Genomic DNA, 19,860 nt, shown 5'->3' on the forward strand with positions numbered 1-19,860 from the left:
TGCTGGTATTACAGGCATGAGCCACCGTGCCCGGCCTATTATCATTTTAAGACAACCCAATTCATCCTACAGAGGACAAGGGCCTACAGAAAATCAGCCTTACTTTGGTTGACAGTTTTCAACTTGACTGAAACAAAAAAAAATAATAAGAGGGTTGGTCTTATCTGATGCTGTTGAACTCAGGAAAACTCAGCGTGGTGGAAATATCAGCCTTTTTGCTTTGGGATCACGGATTCTCTGCTGTCTGCCGTTTGTACGTGTGGCTTCATATGTAGCACCCTATCTATTTGCAGAGGCCAGGAGAGACCAGTAGGGTGTTTTTCACAGCCAACGCTAATCACTAAGGATGGTTAATAAAGGAAAACCAAAGTGACTTCTAGATTGAGATGCTAGGATGAACTCAAACAGTAAACCCTTAGAATGTATTCGTGAGTCTTCCATACTCTGAGAGATTAACTTTGGGGAATCCTAAAGAATTAAATGTCTGCAGGACTAGTGTGTTCTGCTGAGGTCAGGCCACAGCAGATCAGCCTCCTGGTTTGTAATGGCCCGGAAAGGTCCCTTGCCCTTGGCTGGGGGCCCTACTGAGATTTGCAATGACAGTGATTTCTGTGTGTTGCCTGGAATGATGCATTGGTCTGTGATTGTATCTGTTCCTCTGTGTGATGCAATGTCAAAGTGGTGTCGGGGACAGCTGTTAATGTTTAACAGCCTTAAAACTGTCCCCTCTTTGCTATTACAAAACTGAGGAGTCACAGGCTATGAAAACTTTCGTGGCCATTTTAATTCTGCAAACCCGAAAGGACTGAAGGTGAAGGTCTTGGCCATCTAGGTTCAAATGAAGTTTTGCTTTTACCTTCTTTTTTTTTTTTTTTTGAGACAAAGTCTTGCTCTGTCACTCAGGCTGGAGTGCAGCAGCATGATCTTGGCTCACTGCGACCTCCGCCTCCCAAGTTCAAGTATTAGCCTCCCTGGTAGCTGGGATTACAGGCGCACACCACCACGCCTGGCTAATTGTTGTATTTTTAGTAGAGAAGGGGTTTCTCCATGTTGGCCAGGCTGGTCTCAAACTCCTGACCTCAGGTCATCCACCTGCCTCAGCCTCCCAAAGTGTTGGGATTACAGGCGTGAGCCACCGTGCCCGGCCCGCTTTTACCTTCTTATGGGTGAGAGCCCATCTCCAAGAACAGAAAAGTACCTTGGTCTATTTCTGTAGCATGTCTGACCTCAAAAGCAAGTGTGTGGATTCGTCACCCGGCCTCTCCTCCCACATTGCAGAGAGAAGATGCAAATAACTCAGCTGCCAGCGGGGGACTCCCCACCGCTGGATGTGATGCTCTCGCCTCCTCTTCATGGCTGGTTTGGGACCATTTTGCGAGTGTAGGCTTGAGCATTGCCTTTCTCTTGTTTTTATGATGAGTGAGAGCAGGGAGAGAGAAAGAAGGTGGGGGGGTTTCTATAGCCAGTTTCCTCCCTCTAGTTTCTCCCTCACATTTGACCTTTTTATACCCTGGTATCATGATTTCTACAAAGCACAGCCCTGATTGTGACTTCTCCCTGGCTCAGAATCCACTGATGGTTTCTTCTCCTTTATAGAATCGAAATTTCTTAGTTCTTGGTGTCCTCATGGCCTCCCATGATCTGACGCCATCCTTCGCTACTATTTTTCTCACCTCCCATGCCTCTTAAACTCTAATGAATGGATCCACCTGCTTTTCCCCCACAGCCTCTACCCACACGGTTTCTCTCTGACCTTGGCTCGGGCTGGCCCCATGGCCTAGAATATTGCCCGTGTGGCTTGTTCTTCCCACCCATCCTGCCCAGTCTCTCGCAGGAGTCTCTGTATTCCTCTGTTAAATGAGGACGATCATAGAATTTTCCTTTTTGGTTTGTTAGAGGGATTACATGACATGAAACATGTGAAGCGTAGAACAGCACCTGGTCCAGAGTGAGTGCTCAGTACAAGATCCTCACAGCCACTCCTGCAGCAGATTGAAACCCAGCAATTAGAGAGGGAGGTAGAGTCCCCCCAGCAGCCACGTCGGTAACTTTGAGAAGGAAGAGATGAGAGCCCTGCTGTCAGGCACGTAAGAGAAAAGACCAGGAAGGTGGGATGCAGACACAGAAAGGAATTGATATGTCCAAGGGAAAGGCACATTGTCACCCCCTCCAGGAGCCCCAGAGTGTGCCACACCCCTGAACGGAAAAGCACTCAATTGACGTTAGGATGCTGGCTGTGTTACCTCAGTCTCCCCAAGATAGAACACAAGACGAACCATGGTGAGTGAGTCCTGCTATAGGTGGCCAGCCTCGTCGTCTTTATTTATTTATTTGTGAGACAGGGTCTCGCTCTGACGTCCAGGTTGGAGTGCAGTGGCATGATCTTGGCTCACTACAACCTCTGCCTCCTGGGTTCAAGTAATTCTCCTGCCTCAGCCTCCTGAGTAGCTGGGATTACAGGCGCCCGCCACCATGCCCGGCCAATTGTTTGTATTTTTAGTAGAGATGGGGTTTCGCCATGTTGGCCAGGCTGGTCTCAAACTCCTGACCTCAAATGATCCGCCTACCTCGGCCTCCCAAAGTGTTGGGATTACAGGCGTGAGCCACCATGCCTAGTCCCAGCCTCATCTTCTAGGTGGGCTTTCTCTTCACCATTGCCAAGAGGCTGGGGCAGCTTCCCTCTGGGTGTACATGGAGAGCCTGAGGTGGTATATCTCATGAAGTGGCTTATGGGTCACAGGGTCTTTTGATCTAAACTATCTCTGTGGGTCTCGGGGGCTTTTCTTTTAATCATGGCAAAATATACATGACATGAAATCCACCATCTCCATCATTTTTAAATGTATAGTTCAGTGGCTTTGAGTATACCCACGTGGTTGTGCAGCCATCATCACCACCATTAATCTCCAGAATGCTTCCATCTTGCACCAGTGACACTCTAGACTCATTAAACACAAACTCCCCATCGTCCGCTGCCCACAGCCCCTGGTCACCTCCATTCTGCAACCTGTCACTATCAATTTGACTTCTCTAGGTGCCTCATAGAGGTGAAGCAAATGGAATTTGTCCCTTTGTGTCTGGCTGTTGCACTGAGCATAATGTCCTCAAGGTCCATCCACGTGGTTGCATGTGTCAAAATTTCCTTCCAATTAGCCAGGCGCGGTGGTGCACACCTGTAGTCCCAGCTACTTGGGAGGCTGAGGCAGGAGAATCGCTTGAACCCAGGAGGCGGAGCTTGCAGTGAGCCGAGATTGCGCCACTGCACTCCAGCTTGGGTGACAGAGCAAGACGCACTCCAGCTTGGGTGACAGAGCAAGACTTCGTCTCAAAAAAAAAAAAAAAATTCCTTCCTTCTTAAGGCTGAATAATATTCTATTGTGTTTATTTTACCACGACTTGCATTGTTTCCACCTTCTGGCTCTTGTGAATAATGTTGCCATGAACAGGTAGCAAGACCCTCCCTTCAGGACTCTGCTTTCAGTTCTTTTTGGTATATACCTATTAATGGAATTGCTGGACCATGTGGCAATTCTTTAATTTTTTGAGGAATTAACGCACTATTTTCCATAGGGGCTGTACCATTTTATATTCCCACCAGCAGGGCACAAGGGTTCCAACAGTTCTCAATCCTTACTAGTACTTGTTCTTTTCTGTTTTGTTGATGTTTGTTTATTTGTTTGTTTTGGGACACAGCCTTGCTCCGTTGCCCAGGCTGGAGTGCAGTGGCGTGATCCTAGCTCACTGCACCCTCCGCCTCCCGGATTCTCCTGCCTCAGCTTCCCAGATAGCTGGAATTACAGGCATGCACCGCCATGCCTGGCTAATTTTTGTATTTTTAGTAGAGACGTGGTTTCACCATGTTGGCCGGGTTGGTCTCGAACTCCTGGCCTCAAGTGATCCACCCGCCTTGGCCTCCCACGGTGCTGGGATTACAGGCGTGAGCCATTGTGCCTGGTCTTGTCTGGTTTTTTTTTGAAGAACCTGTCCCAATGGGTGTGAGCTAATATCTCACTGTAGTTTTGATTTGCATTTCCCTGATGATTAGTGATGTTCAGCATCTTTTCATGTGCTTATTGGTCATTTTTATATCTTCTTTGGAGGAATGTCTTTTGCTCATTTTTTTAAATTGGGCTGTTTGCTTTTTAATGTTCAGTCTAGACTTTTTTTGGACCCGGAGTAACTGCAGTGCCTACCTTTCAGCCACTGGTGATAGTAACGACAAAAATCCTAGCTTTCATTGAGCATTTACTTCGTCCACTAAGTGAAATGTTTACATGGATGCCCCATCCCCACCCCCTTTAATCTCTTACAGCAATCTTTTGAGAAAGATACTGTGATCATCTGCATTTTACACTTGGAGAAATTGAAGCCGGAGCCGTTGCCCAAGGTCTTGCAGCTAGTATGTAGTAAAACAACAGCTTAGCTCTGGTCTGACTCCATCCTTAGACAATAGTACTTATTTTCTTACCCCCACCCAAGGAGCTGGTATTGAAACCTCTTCATAAATAAGCTCATCCATTTGCTTAATTGGGAACCACTCGGTCCTCAGGATCTTGGTTTCTCTAGAAAACTATATTTAATTCTATATAAAGAATCAGTTCTTAAAACCCCAAAGGTTTGCATCTGAAAGCAAACACAGAAATATGCGGCATTTTGAGTGCTAAATTGTCAGCTGCTCCAAAAAGCTTTCTAAACAGAATGATACAATATATTCATCAAGGATCCAAGCCCTGCCCAAGCTCATTTAGTTGGTGGCTGCAGTATTGTTCTTGGGGTCCAATCCTTTCTCCACTTATAACTAATGACTTTGTGATCCTCAGGCCCTTTTCAGTGGAGACCCCACGTGACCCTGTCTTTGTTCGTTATCTGTCCAGGTTTGGTGGTGGCGAGGGCAGAGTGAAGGCAAGAGACCTTCATCTCACCCCTCTGCAGGCACCAGCTTTCCACACAGTGGTTCTTTGGGGGAGCATTCTCCGTTCTTTGTATGTTGGTTTGTATCTGGCCTTGGGTTCACACAGCTGGGGCCGGGGCCGGGGCCAGAGCCGTGACTTAGGGTTGGGAAGAAGTTGGCCAAAACATTCCCCAGCAGGGCTTGGGCAGGCCCAGGAAGTCCCGCCTAAAACACAGTGGACAAAGCTGCCCTTGTCCACAGGCCTGGGGGTGGGAGGCATCTGGTCAGTGACACAAGCTTGGCCATTGTTTGTTGTGACCTCAGCCAACGCTTTTTAGCTGAGAAAGGGGAAAAAGAGGGAGAGTGAAAAAAAAAAAAAAAAACCCTCCAGAAACATTGCATCTGGAAAGTCCAGAACGAGTTGTTAATTTCCCAGCAAGCACTGGAGCAGATTTGGAAGGAACTGTGCAATGTAGTGGGTTCTTTGTGAAAGAACAGCAATGAGCAAAGCCACAGGAACCTCCACTGGGGTGCCCAGAGCACTGGCCCTGGGCTAGCGACTTGCCTCAGCCCCATTTCCCAGAGAGGCTGCCATGGAGAGGAAGCCGGCAGAGTCTTGGGGCTGAGTCTGAGGGCTTCAGGCAGGACCGAAGACTCTCCTCTGAGGTAGCAGCCCCCAGAGAAGGTTAGCTGTTCTCTGATGGTAAGAATTGATTTTTCTTGCCTGCAGAGGTATGTTCCAGTTTGCTTTTCTCTGCATGTTTCTAAAATGACTGCGCCGTGGTAAAGAGGCAGCTCTGAAAACTGAGATTTGGGGTCTAACTGCTGAGCTGTGGTGGTCTGGGGACCCTGTGTGCTAGGGGGCACCTTTCACAGATCCAAGGCATGGGCAAGAATAAAAAAAAAAAGACATGGGTCATTGTGTGAGAGATCAGGAAAAGCGGATGGGAGGAGGAGCAAGATTTAGGAAGGATGTCTTGGAGAGAAAGGGAGTCTTGGCTCCCCTGGTTACCTGGGGAGCAGTTTCGTAGTTGGAGCTGTGTGATGGAGAAGCAGAGTGGTGATGTGATTTTAATGGAGTCCAAACCTTGCTTCCTCCATGTAACTTTTTCCAAGTAAGAAACTTGGATTCTACCCACCTATCTGGCTTTTACCCCATGGCCCAGTTCTAGCTGGGGCACTGTTAGGCAAAAGCCATTTGAGGACTATACAACTTTATGAAGGTAAGGGGGAGCTCTTGGGGTCATGGCTCCCTAGCAGAAGTACCTGCCCAGTAATGCACTGTGCTTCCAGGCTTGGCTGAGACACCTTTCCAGTTTGGTGGTGGAGGCTGCAACAGTGATGATGGAAGCTCTTCTGATACTTAGCGGTACAACACCCTTGTTTCACCAATCTTTCCACCCCCAGAAGTTACGCATCCATCTTCTTTCTTTGCAAAGTAAGACCTCCAAGAGAGTGGTGATCACTCTCTTGAGGCTCTGTACAGCTGCGAGAGGTCCAGTTTGCATGGAAAGGCTGGCCTGTTTTGGCACATGGTCTCCCGCCAGGATGTGCTCTCCCACCTCCCTGGGCCCATCCGCATCTCTGATTCTGGCATGGCTTCCTGTTCCTACAGTGCCAGGGGAAGGGAGACGGTGCTTATTATTCAGGAGCATCCTCTAACGGGTTAGTTGACCTAGGACAGTCCACAGCAGTGCTTCTCAAAGGTTAATGTGCATCTGAACTACCCGGGGACCTTTAAAATGTAAGACCCGATGCTGGGGCAGGGCCTGGGGCTCTGCATTGATAGCCAGATCCCAGAGGACTTCGTGTTGCTGATGCAGGGGCCACACTTGGAGATTTGCTGCTGTGAGGAACCCAGACCAATCACTCAAGTTCTGACCAAGGTGTGGCTGCCTTGGGTCTGACTGTAGAGCACTGGGAGTTCTGGCAGGCCTGAGTGTGGATCGTGGTTGGGTGCTTCATGGGGGTGGAGGGATTAGCAAAGAAGAAGAACACTGAAGGGCACGCAAGGAGCTGGGAAGAGCCGAAGTCAAGCTCTTGGGAAAAGGGCATTTGGGGTGCAGAGGCTGTCGGTGGGCTGCCCCCAAGCTGAAGTGGACTGTGTGTTTGGGATGTAATGTGAACAGTCAGCCAGAAGTGCTAACTGCTAACAGGCCCAGAAAAATTCCACTGGAACCTGCCTTTGGTGCATCCAGGGTGATGCAGAGACAGAAGCCCAGGATTCCAGGGCAGAAATCCAGTTGCTAGGCAAATAGAGCTAAGACCACTCACGTGGCTCGGAGGAGTGACAGGGAAGAGGTGGACACATCAGGACAGAACTCAGTGTGGTGAGAGGTGGAAGCACAGAATCCCGGGTGCAGTAAGGCAGGATCCTCGGTGTTTGGGGCACAGCCCACGTTTCAGGAACAGTCAGATGCCGCCTAGACATGATGTCCATGTCTACACTTGAATGTGACGTTTTTTCTCCTATGAAAATGGCATGTCCTTAAAACATATATACTAATGCTGACATTTAGAATTATTGGGCCGGGCGTGGTGGCTCACGCCTGTAATCCCAGCACTTTGGGAGGCCGAGGTGGGCAGATCGCCTGAGGTCAGGAGTTCGAGGCCGGCATGGTCAACATGGTGAAACCCCGTCTCCACTAAAAATACAAAAATTAGTCAGGCGTGGTGATAGGCACCTTTAATCCCAGCTACAGGGGAGGCTGAGAGAGGAGAATCGCTTGAACCTGGAAGGCTTAGGTTGCAGTGAGCCGAGATCATGCCACTGCACTCCAGCCTGGGTGACAGAGCGAGACTCTGTCTAAAAAAAAGAATTATTAAGTATTAGGCTATATATATGTATATATGAAAGCCCTTGGAGACCATCTGGTCCAACTTCCGTGTTTTAGAGATGAAGCAATTGAGGCCTCTCAGCAGAGATGAAAGAGGTTGCTCAAGATCTTCCAGCAAGACTGCTGAAGCTTTACCAGCCCCAATTCCCGTCCTGTGTTCTTCGCACAGTGGCACAGAGCAGTGGTAGGTCTCACGCCTCCATAGCAAGGCCCTTGGCTGTCACCATTTGCCTACTTTATATGTGCCAGCGGCAGCAGCTCCAGAAATGTTAGTTGAATCGGGTTGGTGAGAATTGCACCCCTTACTGAGCCTTGGAAACGGTTCCAGCCCTTCCTAGACTTCATTTCCCTCCAGAGCTCAGAGTTCAGACCTCATCAGGAACCATCTCTCGGAGTCGGAAGTCTTGATTAGAATCACTTGGAGCACAGGCCGTAGGCACTGCAGTCAGTGGAGTGCGTTTCCGTGGTGGGGAAATGAGCTGCTTCCATTTTCCTTTAGTGCCCGGGGGCCACTCCAGCCAGCAACTAGAGGCCACAAAGCCAGGCCAGCTGGATCGCAGGCGCAGGCGGGCCGTCAGAGGCACCTACCCTTATACCGTAATGAGCTTCAGTCCGTCTTCCTTTACAACAGCACTAATTCCCCGAGGAAGCCCGCTTTTGCCCCCAGTGCATCTGCGGGCAGCAGCTGTGTCACTTGTGCTTGAAGATCCTTTCTGGTGAGCAGGCTGCTTTGCATGAGATACCGAGCCTGTTACTGAGCGAGCTAGCAACTTTGGACTCCCTCCCTTGCTTCTGAACTTAAATCCATTTTGAGTGCAATAGAACGCTTGGTAAATTTGGTTCTGAGGTTTTCCTCAGAAGTCTAACGATAGAAAGTGCCCAAAACAATGACATAAGGCATTTGGGGGCTTTGCAGCTTAATGCTAAAGGAAGGCTAGGAAGGATAGTTTTTCTCTCTCTCTGGGCCATACCAAGTTTGGCAAAACCTTCTTATTCCCAGGCTTTTTCCACTGCAAAGGGAAGTTGACCAGCGATCCTTTAGAGGGGACCTCACCCTTCCAGGAACTCCCTAGGAAGTCTGTTAGGTGAACAATCCACAAAATGTCCTTCAAAAGTATTTTCTAGGTCAGGACAAGTGATATCATTATCGATATCAACTAGCATAGAAAACCTAGGATGTATTTCAAGATCATTTATCTTTAGGACGAAGACAGAAGTACTGAAGTCTAGCCCAACTCCTTCCTTTGACAAATAGGGACTTTTCAGCATTAATTGGCCGTAACAGGGACCTGTGGCAAAGGGGAAGAGAATCCCTAACTGTTCAGCCTCCTCGTACAGACCTGAGGTCATGTGCACTATCGCATACCCTGAATTGGGCATGCATTTCATTTCCAGTTTTTGGTACATCACTTCGCTTTGTTGGTGTCTCAGACAAGCCTTTCTTTCCCACTGATTCTAAGTCAGATTTGGTCGAGTAAATGAAAGGGTATCTAGACCACAAGAGTTTGAGACCTCTTTCTCTTTAGAGTCCAAAAGTGTTTGGAAGGAAGCTTGCAGCGAGCAAAGCAATATTTCATCAAGATTTGTGTCTTGTCAGGCCTCTGTCATCTCTTTTGTTTATGTGGCTGCTGTTCTTGGAAGCTGAGCTGGACATTTAACTGCCTTGATATTTCCCTTATGGTTTTAGGCTGTGTTACGAAAGCCATCCCGTGCATGGGTTATAGGACCACAAGGCTGGCAATCCCCCTATTTTACAGATGAGGAAACAGAGGCCCAGAGAGGCTAAGATAATTGCACACATCACAGCTCGCTGTCTGGGAACACAGCACCTCTTTATGCCTAGGGCTTTGTGCTGTCTCCTAGTGCTTTTGTCATCCTGAGTTGGGGCTAGAATATCAGAATGGCCCACAGTATTTTTATTCTGCTAGGGAAGGAGGAGGAGGAAAGAAGCAACATTCCTCAGCAGTTCATCAGGAAATGGAGAGTTTGAATAAAATGTGTCTGTTAATCAAAAGCTGGTGAGCACAGTCATTCAGGTTTTCTGGCTTGGAAGCCAGAAGCTAGATCTGGCTATTGGGAGGAGTCTACCTTGTCATTTTATAATTACATTTTTAATTGTGCTGAAACGTCAGGACCAGAGAGACCTTGAAATGGAACAAAATGTAGGGGTTTTTTTTGGTTGTTTTTTTTTCTCTGAGGTTACCCAACCCCTCCAGGATTCAAGGCGGGGAAGCAGCCCCTGCTTCCCTTACTATTTCTGGAGCTGTTCTCTGTATTTCAGGGGTGCTTGTGGGACGACACTCCAGGTCCTCCACCCCAGACCCTGTGGTTCTAAAACACAGTCACAAGGCCTCTAGGCACCTGCTCCAAACCCCTCTATCAGAGGCCAAAAGAGTGACTCTGATATTTGGTAGCACAGTTATGCTGGTTCGTCAATGCCGAGATTCTTCCAAAACATGCTGAAGAGTGGGCGTCTCTCAGATCCCCATCACGCCGTATGGTGCCGCTGGGGAGATGCCACCAACGAAAAGGACCGGCCATCTCAGATGCAAGAAACATGCTCCCATTCAGAGTTCTCCTCATTTCTTGCATTGTCTCCTCTGGAACCCTATTGACTGGCCCTTCTGTCTTAACGTTCGTACAGCAGGTGCAACCACCATAAAAGTCTCATTCTCCAGAGTCAGAGGAGGAAGCGTCATGCAGGAATAGGGGCTCTGCAAGGCCCACATAGAAGGCGTTTCTTTCCTACCCTCTGCTGACCGCTTGATTGTGGGATGCTTCAAGGCTGTGACATGGCTTTTGACCCAGGAGGCCGTGCAACTCATCCTTGCAGTTTGCAGGATCATTTGCAAATCTTTTCATCAATCCTTGTCCCCCCCGCCCGGAGACTCCATATTTCCAGCTTGGCAAGTTTCCCTGTGAGGGTTGGTGGGTTGACTTCCTGTATCCTTGCTGCATGGACTGTGTTGTAATTATGTTCATCAAAATTCCTGGTTAACCAGATCACTCCCATTTTTTTATAGGGTCAGAAAAGACAGAATCTATTGTTCTGTGTCCTCTCCCTGCTCAGTCTTGACAAACATACCCAGTGAATTGAGTGGCCCTCAGGGATGTGCTGGGGGCTTGCAGGGTGGCCGCGACCCTTGCCAAGCCTACCAGGAGCTGGATAGGTCTGGAGTGTCCCAAGTAGTTCAGCCTTCAGGCCCATGGCTGGGAGAAAACTCCCACGGCCCTAATGCCTACCTCTTAAGATGGGTGCCAGTGACAGCCACAGTGTGAGGCTTCCTCTTGCCACTTCGTGGACAGAGGACAGTGATGGTGTTGGGGGGGGGGAGTAGCTAATGCAGATGAAGAAGAGTATGGCAGACACTCCATGGCAACTGGAGTTGCAACCTGGTTGGGGAGCCCAAGCGAGTCACTTTTGGATTCGTCCAAGGAGGCTGGTGGGAGTGGGCGTCTGATGTGAGCAAGTGGGATATTCAAGCCAGCGAGGTGCAGATTATTGCTGCCACATCCATTGTACCCCATTCATCTATCTACACCAAGTAGTGAGGCCTGAGGACACTTGGATAGTGCCAGGTTTGGAAGAGGCCTGAGGACATTTGCATCTAAATGACTAAAGCCTCATTTGAGAAGTTTCTTTTATGCACTCAAGGAGGCAGCCCTGCTCACTAGGTGATTTCTAATAAGAAGGGTTTGAGGTGACACACACAGGACTCTGGTAAAACCTCTGACAAATTTTGCAAATAGAAAACTGGGAGAAAGGAAGGCGACCCTCCTGGTTCTTTGGCTTCTTGCTGGTGAGAACTGCAGGTGTGCCTCATGCACCTGACCCCCTTTTCACACGGGTCCAACCACAGTTCCACAGGACATGGTCATGCTCAGGCCCAGGCCCAAAAATAGCCACATGCTCTTCTCTGTGTTTTGGCCCTGAGAACCCTTTGAGGCTTACAAAGCCAAACAGGTGTTTCAGATGAGGTCTTTGGAAAGCCCTGGGTTCCTACTGATTTTTCCTTCATCCACAAAGTGCTTTGGTCCCAGCCTATCCACCTGGATGGATTCCAGGGCTCAGGATTCCCTGTGGAAGCTGACTGCCCTCGGGGCCAATACAACCCGGTATTGGTAAGACTTAAAAGACTCACAGCACCAGGGGCTTGGGTCTCCAAGGCCCCGTCCCTCTGTTGTGTTCCCTCTGCTTGAGAACCTGTCAGTTGCTAGGAAAAGACAAGGGTGGACATGAGAAGCAAGGACAGAGGATGGATGCCAACTGGGCAGGTGCCTGATACCTGATGTTTGGCAGAAGGGACAACAGGACACGGATACTTCATTATGGGGATGGGAGGAAGGGCAGTATTTTGTTTCCATCTCCCTCAGTGTTCTCATGATCTTAGTGTTCCTCCTGTCTCTTGATCTCTTCTGGTGTATATAATTATTATTATTATTATTATTATTTTTTTTTTTTTTTTGAGATGGAGTCTCGCTCTGTCACCCAGGCTGGAGTGCAGTGGCATGATCTCGGCTCACTGCAATCTCCACCTCCTAGGTTCACGCAATTCTCCTGTCTCAGCCTCCCTGGTAGCTGGGATTACAGGTGCACGCCACCACTCCCAGCTAATTTTTGTATTTTAGTAGAGACGGGGTTTCATCCTGTTGGCCAGGCTGGTCTTGAACTCCTGACCTCAAGCAATCCATCCGCCTTGGCCTCCCAAAGTGCTGGGATAGCAGGTATGAGCCACTGCGCCCAGCCTAGTGTGTGTGTATATATATATATATATTTTTTTTTTTTTTTTTTTTTTTTTTTTTTGAGACAGTCTCGCTCTGTCACCCAGGCTGGAGTGCAGTGGCACGATCTTGGCTCACTGCAAGCTCCGCCTCCCAGGTTCAGGCCATTCTCCTGCCTCAGCCTCCCGAGTAGCTGGGACTACAGGCGCCCGCCACCACGCCCGGCTAATTTTTTGTATTTTTAGTAGAGATGGGGTTTCACTGTGTTAGCCAGAATGGTCTCGATCTCCTGACCTCGTGATCCGCCCACCTCGGCTTCCCAAAGTGCTGGGATTACAGGCGTGAGCCACTGCGCCTGGCCAAGTATATTTTTTTAAATGGAGGGTTTTGTTTTGTTTTTTGAGACAGGGTCTCACTCTGCTGCTCAGGCTGGAGAACAGGGTACAAATGTGGCTCACTGTGGCCTCAAACTCCTGGGTTCAAGCAGTCCTCCTGCCTCAGCCTCCCTAGTAGCTGGGACAAAAGGTGTGCACCACCACGTCTGGCTAATTTTTAAATTTTTTGTGGCAATGGAGTTGCTCTGTTGCCCGGTTTGGTCTGGTGATCGCCCTGCCTTGGACTCCCAAAATGTTAGGATTATAGGCGTGAGCCACCGCACCCAGCCCTTTTCTAGTACTGTCTATATTTGAGACTCAGGTTATAATTTCATTTTTTTTACAGTATATATTGAGAATAGCAACATGTATACATGATTGTATAACTAGATTCATAATTATTTATGCATTTCTGTAAGCTGCTTTCAGCATTCAGCCTAGATCCTTTTGTGCCGTGATTTCATCATTCTTCACTTTTATTTGTCTTGCTCTTTCAGGCAGTTGAAGTACATCTCTTAAGTACTTCTACTAAGGAGGACATGAGTACTTGTCTCTAGAAGAATATATTTCTGTTGTCTTCCCTCGTGAAAGACAGCTTGGCTACCAATGAAGGTTCTTGGTATTTTCCCCATCACGCACCGGATGTGTCTTTTGAGATGTGGCTACAGAGAAGTTTGAGACCAGCCTTCTTTTTATTCTTGCACTGGTCTTCCCATGTAAATGATGACAGGACTTTTATCCTTATCTTTGCTGTGTAAATGTGTTGTTAGGATATGTCTCTGGTTGGTCTTTTGAAATCCACTTTGCCTTGAACAGTGTAGGACCTCCCGTGCAGCCCAGCTCGGGAACTTGCCTCCCCATCAACCTTCGTTTATTCTTTCTTTTCTGTTAGAGCTTTTCTGCTGTCTCCTGTTCAGTAACACCCAGTATCCATATCTTGGTTTGCTGTTCTGTCCTCACATTTGCATTTTTCCCATTTCCTTTGCATTCTGGGGAAGAAAACAATTCTCGTTTGTTTTGTACATAACTAATTCACTTTGTTTTGCGGTACTAATTCCATGTTTTATTGCAACCAATGTGCATTTTCCTTCTGTTACAACCTTTCAAACTTCCCTATAATTTTTATCATTTCCTGTTCCTTTTTTATGTCATTTTGGTTTTTTTTTTCAAACCAACTTGCCTTGTTTTGTTCTCATGAGTTTTTGCTCTTATATCATAATGTCGTATCTTCCTGCCCTTTGTTGAGGTTGCTAGATACTTTTCTGAGATGTTTCTTCTGGATACTATGTGAGATCATGATGAGAAGTTTTTGTTTCTCTTGACGCTTCTTGGCTTCTGGGTGTTCTTCCTCAATCTATTTTCTGCAATAAAAGAAACAATACATATTATCTTGCCTTCTGCCTCTCCATTTGTGCAGCTCTAACAAAATACCTGAGACCAGATAATGTATGAGGAACAGGAATGTATTTATTTATTTGAGACAGTGTCTCACTCTATCGGCTGGAGTGCAGTGGCACAATCATAGCATACTGCAGTCTCAAACTCCTGGGCCCAAAGCAGTCCTCCCCTCCTCAGCCTCTCAAGTACCTGGGGCTACAGGTGTGTACCACCATGCCCAGCTAGATTTAACAAAAGAAACGTTAAGGCCGGGCACAGGGGCTCATGCCTGTGATCCCAGCACTTTGGGAGACCGAGGTGGGCGGATCACGAGGTCAAGAGATCAAGACCATCCTGGCCAACACGGTGAAACCCCGTCTCTACTAAAAAGCAGAACAAAACAAAACAAAATACAAAAATTAGCTGGGTGTGGTGGCGCATGCCTGTAATCCCAGCTACTTGGGAGGCTGAGGCAAGATAATTGTTTGAACCTGAGAGGCGGAGGTTGCAGTGAGCCAAGATCATGCCACTGCACTCCAGCCTGGCGACAGAGTGAGAGTCCATCCAAAAACAAAACAAACAAAAAAACCTTAATTTTTGGAGAGATGGGGGGGCGGTGGGGGTCTCACTATGCTGTCTAGGCTTGCCTTGAACTCCTGGCCTCAAGCAAGCCTCCAGAGTAGCTGGGATTATAGGCACAAGCCACAGTGCCTGGTTCAAGAACAGGGCTTTCTCACAGTTGTGGAGACGGGGAAGTTCCAAGATCAAGGTGTTGGCAGGTTCTGTTGTCTGGTGAGGGCTGTTGTCTGCCTCCAAGATGGCACCATGTTGCTGTGTCTGCCAGATAAAGGAATAGCATGTCCTTACGTGGTGGAAGGCAGAAGGGCAATAGTGAATGCCGCGTGAAGCTGCTTTGATAAGAGCCTCAATCCCACTGAAGGAGGCGCCCTCATGGGCTGATCACCTCTTAAAGGTCCCACCTCTTAATCCTACCATGTTGCCAACACCTGAATTTTGGAGAGGACACATTCAAACCATAGCAGAGTCCATCCAATAGATCCATTAAGAGCTGGGATTTGTTCACAGGTGGGGCACACACACCTTCTCTTCCTCCCACTCCTATTCCCTGTCTGCTTTTTTGGTGAAATAGCCTCCTCAGATGTTTCTGAAGCCTAGTTCCTACTACAATTCTCAGTTTTCATTCATTCATTCATTCATTCATTCATCGTTCTGGGCACTGTGCTGAGATTAAAGCTATGAAAAGAGGGATAGGGACATGGCCCTGTCTTCCCAAATCTTATAGTCTGTTTCTTTGTTGATATGGCAGCTCCCCCAACCTCCTCCTTCCAGGCCAAGTCTCTGAATCTCCGACCTTTAGAAGAAAATGAAGACTCTGCCGGGGTCCAGCCTGTCTCCTGCATAACTACTGGGTAAAGACTGCAGTCCTCGGGATGTGTTGTGACGTTGCCAGGGGTCTCCTACTATTTTCTGTGCACTGAAATTTCTGAGTATGGCTAGAAAGGCTGCTGGAGTTGGGGAGAGCAATACTTTCACCTGTGAGACAGGAAATGCGCCCAGTATTCTTAGAGGCACAGACTCTGGGGCTGGTGATGTCACTGTTGCTTGATTTGTGTCTTAACCCAGAGCTGGAGGAGAGTATCCTTCTCGGGTAGCTGTTCCCAGCTCTGTGTAGGAGTCTGCCCACCTAAACAGGTGTCCACCAGGAAGGCATGACGTGGGAGTGAATTGCCAGTCTCCAGCCCTGCTGGGTCTTGATCTTCCTGGTGGGCCCTGGCAGCCCCATTAGTAATTGGTTGACTCCCTGAGGAGTGCAGAGCTGGCAGTGGGGCCACCTCTGGCTGCTGAGTCCAGGACTACACCGGGACTCAACCCTCCCAGGCGTGCTCAGCCATGCCCTGGCTGCTTCTGGGTGTCCGGCTGCCTCCGTGGTTGGGGAAGAGAGAACTTGCTGGAGAGTCCTTTGTGGAGGAGCCTTCAAGCAGTGCCAATCACGGCACTGGGCTCATTAGCAAGCATTGCCATAGCAACGGGTCTGCCAGAAAGTGGCTCGTTAGGCTGACAACTTCAGAGCTGTTATATATAGATCTGGGTGTGGGGGGAGTGGGGGTGTGGGGCCCTGTGGATATGCTTTTCTTTAGAGCTCCTATTGCTTCTGGGTTTGGGGTGTGAGAGGACGCAGAGTGGGAGACCTTAAAACCGTCTGATCTGGCTGCTAAAGCGAGTGTCTGACGACCACCCATTAACGCCAGCAAGTAGCGTTTGCTTACGGCTTTAGGAGAAGGTAAGAGTCAGGTGTTCTCAGAAGCCTCTGGAGGGGGAGAGAGTCCCGGAGGTGGAGGTGGCACCCAGGTTGAACTTGAGCTTGAAGCATGGTGGGAGTGGTAGGGAGCGGAGTAGCGGGGTCTGTACCCGCCTGGAGGCTGCAGAGACAACCTCCACTGTCTGTTAAATAGTTTATTTGAAGGGTTTGGGGCAGTGGGACAGAATCTTTTTCTTTAATAAGTCACTGTGCAGCCCAACACTCTTTTTACAAATCATGCTTATAAAAATTCTATGATCTCAGTTTTCATTTCAGAAGTGATGTTTTTTCTCAGTTGCTGCCTCTAATGCTGCAACGGACACAGGACTCACCCAGGATCATTGTTAGAAATGCAGCCTCCCAGGCTGCTCTGGAGATTGAGTCAGGCCTGAGAGTGTGCACTTGAACTCACATCCCAGGTGACTGGTGGGGTGGCCCACAGTGACCATACTTTGAGAAACACTGCTGTAGGGTCATTTGTTTTTGATCTCTGTAATCTCTGGGTGACTTTGCTTGCCTGCCTTTTTTTTTGTTGTTTTTTTTAAAGGAGGAATCAGTAGCCACCATTAAGGGGAAAATTTTGGGGGTTGCATTGTTTTTTTAAATAAAGAGACAAGGAAGTCAGCCTACAGCTAGGGAACGTGACGGCCTGGACGCGGGCGGTGATATTTTTGCACATCATATGCTCACTTGGGGACTGGGAGACAAGCAGGAGGATCAGGCTTGCGTTGTCATCCTCTTTGGGAAGGAGCTGGGGTGTCAGGTGGTCTCAGTGAGGAAACGGAGCTGAGTAGGTGTAGCTGGGGAGAGATGTGGCCCAACTGTAAGGGAACTGGATAGAAGTCTCTAGAACAAAGCTATTATTTTAACTAATTAATTAATTTTGTGTAGAGATGGGGTCTTGCTACATTGCCCAGGCTGCCCTTGAACTCCTGGCCTCAAGCAATTCCTCCTGCCTCGGCCTCCCAAAATGCTGGGATTACAGGCATGAGTCGCTGCATCTCACCAGCTGATATTTTTAAGCAGTTTGTTTTTCCCATTTAATTAACTGTGCCACACTGGGCAAGTTATTAAACCTTCTGCGTCTCAGATGCCTTGTTTTAAAGCGGGGCTAAATGCCATCTATGAGGCAGGCTTGTTGTGACGAGTAGCTGATTGTCTAAAGCACCCAGTCCAGTCTGGCATGCATTATAGATATTTGGTGACTGGTAAAAAGTCATTATTGATGGGTACAAATGGATCTGAGCTCAGATACTTCTTGAGTCCTTTCTAGAGTAGGGTTCTGAAGTAGTGTAGAAACCTCCTGATATTGCATATGAAATAGCGTGTGTGTGTGTGTGTGTGTATGTATGTGCACCCATTTTCGGGGACAGAAGATCCATAGCCTTCCTCAGATTCTTAAAGGATGCACTTTCCATATATATCATTGAGCAGGTTGCCTACTGAACAAGGAGGCCCAGGTGAGGGTTGATGGAGAGGGACTGAAACCTGTCCTTGCACTCTGGCCAAGGGATGGTCCCTTTCAGAGGAAGAGGCCGCGTTTTATTATTCCCACAAAGACACCCTGTATTAGGTAAAGAATTTCTGAGTTAGAAAAAACTTCCTTCATTTTCCCCCACCCCCACTCCTGCTACCTCTGATCTTGTTCCTTCCAGGTGGGGTCTGTCCCCAACCCCCAGACCTGTGTCACCTCTGCTTCTAGTACAATTCCCATGGGAAAGTGCTGACAGAATTGAAGGGAAAAAGCCACAGGACTAAGGAAGAGAAGGGAAGGATTTAACTTGGAAGGAAACTAATTAGAAGAATAAGATTGAGAGAGACCTTAATTATCGGGTGGTTATGCACACTGTATCCTCTGGATGCCTGGGGGCCGGCTGCTCCTGCCGTTCCGTGGCCGTGAAGGGTGAGGTAATGCTGGTGCTGTTGGCCCTTAAGTGAGGACTTGAGAAGGTAGGGAGGTCTAACTTCTGCCTTCGCCACATCTTTAAACATTTTTTAAATTTTTTTATTTTGTCTTTATTTTTGAAACAGAGTCTCACTCTGTCACCCAGGCTGGAGTACAACAGCGCGATCTTGGCTCACGGCAACCTCCACCTCTTGGGTTCAAGTGATTTTTCTGCTTCAGCCTCCTGAGTACCTGGGATTACAGGCACCTGCCACCATGCCCAGTTAATTTTTGTATTTTTAGTAGACACAGGGTTTCACCAGGTTGGCCAGGCTGGTCTCGAACTCCTGACCTCAGGTAATCCACCCTCCTTGGCCTCCCAAAGGGCTGGGATTACAGGCATGAGCCACTGTGCCCAGCCAAAAAAATTCTTTAATTGTGGTACAATACACATGACAAAATATTTACCATCAGTGATATATTTATGTATTCATGATATTGTGCAACCATTACCACGATCCAGTTCGGAACATTGTCATCACTCCAAAGGGAAAACTTGTACCCATTCTCCCCTCCCCAGGCCGCTGGAAAAGACGAATCTATTTCTGTCTCTATGGCTCTGCCCATTCCCGGCATTTCATTGAATGAAATCATACAATATGTGGTCTTTTGTGTCTGGCTCCTTTCACTTAGCATAATGTATTCAAGGTTTATCCATATTGTAGCATGTATCACGGCTCCATTTTTTTTAAATTTCTGAATAGTATTCCATTGTATGGCTGTACTACACTATCCATCCATCTGTTGGTGGGGATTTGAGTTGTTTCCACTTTTTGGCCATTACAAATGGTATTGCTATGAGCATCCATGTACCAATTTTTGTTTGACTGCGTGTTTCTAGGTGTTTGTGTCTATACACGGTTGTCTCCATGTCTTTTGACTTCTGAGTTGTTTAAAGTCAGCCATCAGAAGGAACTCCTTTCTAAGAGAAGAGAAAGGTGATGGGACTCTGGCTGCCTCGGGAGATGGAGGCAGAGCGTGGCCCTGCAGGAGGGAGATGTGGAGACCACCTTTGCCACATGAGCCACATTAGGAGATGGGCCTGGTGGCCCCAGTGCCCTCCTCCTCCCCTCTTTCAGCATCTCATGGCCCTTCACGGCTCAGTATCAGGGTGCCTCCCACCTTCTGTAAGGTCCTGAATTTCCTCATTGCAGGAGACCTCCGTGGTTATCAGTGCCTTGAGGAGAAGGGACGGCATCATTATTGCTCTTTCCTGGGTGGGACACTGAGGGTCACGGGTTGGGTCCACTGGCTCTCCACCTCCTGTAAGGAGTGGTCTCCTCACTGCCCAGCCCTCTCACCAGAACGCACTGGCCAGCTCTCAAGCTGTTAACCTCCCCAGCAGGTGTTTGCCGTTCAAGTCGGGTAGTATTGGAAACAGAAACCTCAGAGAA

General features: G+C 48.2%; 1 protein-coding gene across 5 annotated transcripts in view; it reads left to right on the forward strand.

The window, feature by feature from the left end:
• GAS7 (growth arrest specific 7) overlaps nt 1-19,860 on the forward strand; it is a 275,238-nt gene that overhangs the window by 156,880 nt on the left and 98,498 nt on the right. The window contains exon 1 of one of the 5 annotated variants that reach the window (XM_003274676.2): nt 5,224-5,594. The exons of 2 other annotated variants lie outside the window; for them this stretch is intronic. In XM_003274676.2, coding sequence (XP_003274724.1) covers nt 5,592-5,594 — 3 coding nt within the window. In that variant the 5' untranslated portion in view covers nt 5,224-5,591. Of the gene's footprint in view, nt 1-5,223; nt 5,595-16,333; nt 16,504-19,860 lie in introns of those variants that run through there. 2 more of the 5 variants (XM_030800649.1, XM_003274675.2) reach the window with 2 other exon arrangements.

The sequence above is a fragment of the Nomascus leucogenys genome, chromosome 19, assembly GCF_006542625.1.
Source record: "Nomascus leucogenys isolate Asia chromosome 19, Asia_NLE_v1, whole genome shotgun sequence".
Lineage (NCBI taxonomy): Eukaryota > Metazoa > Chordata > Mammalia > Primates > Hylobatidae > Nomascus > Nomascus leucogenys.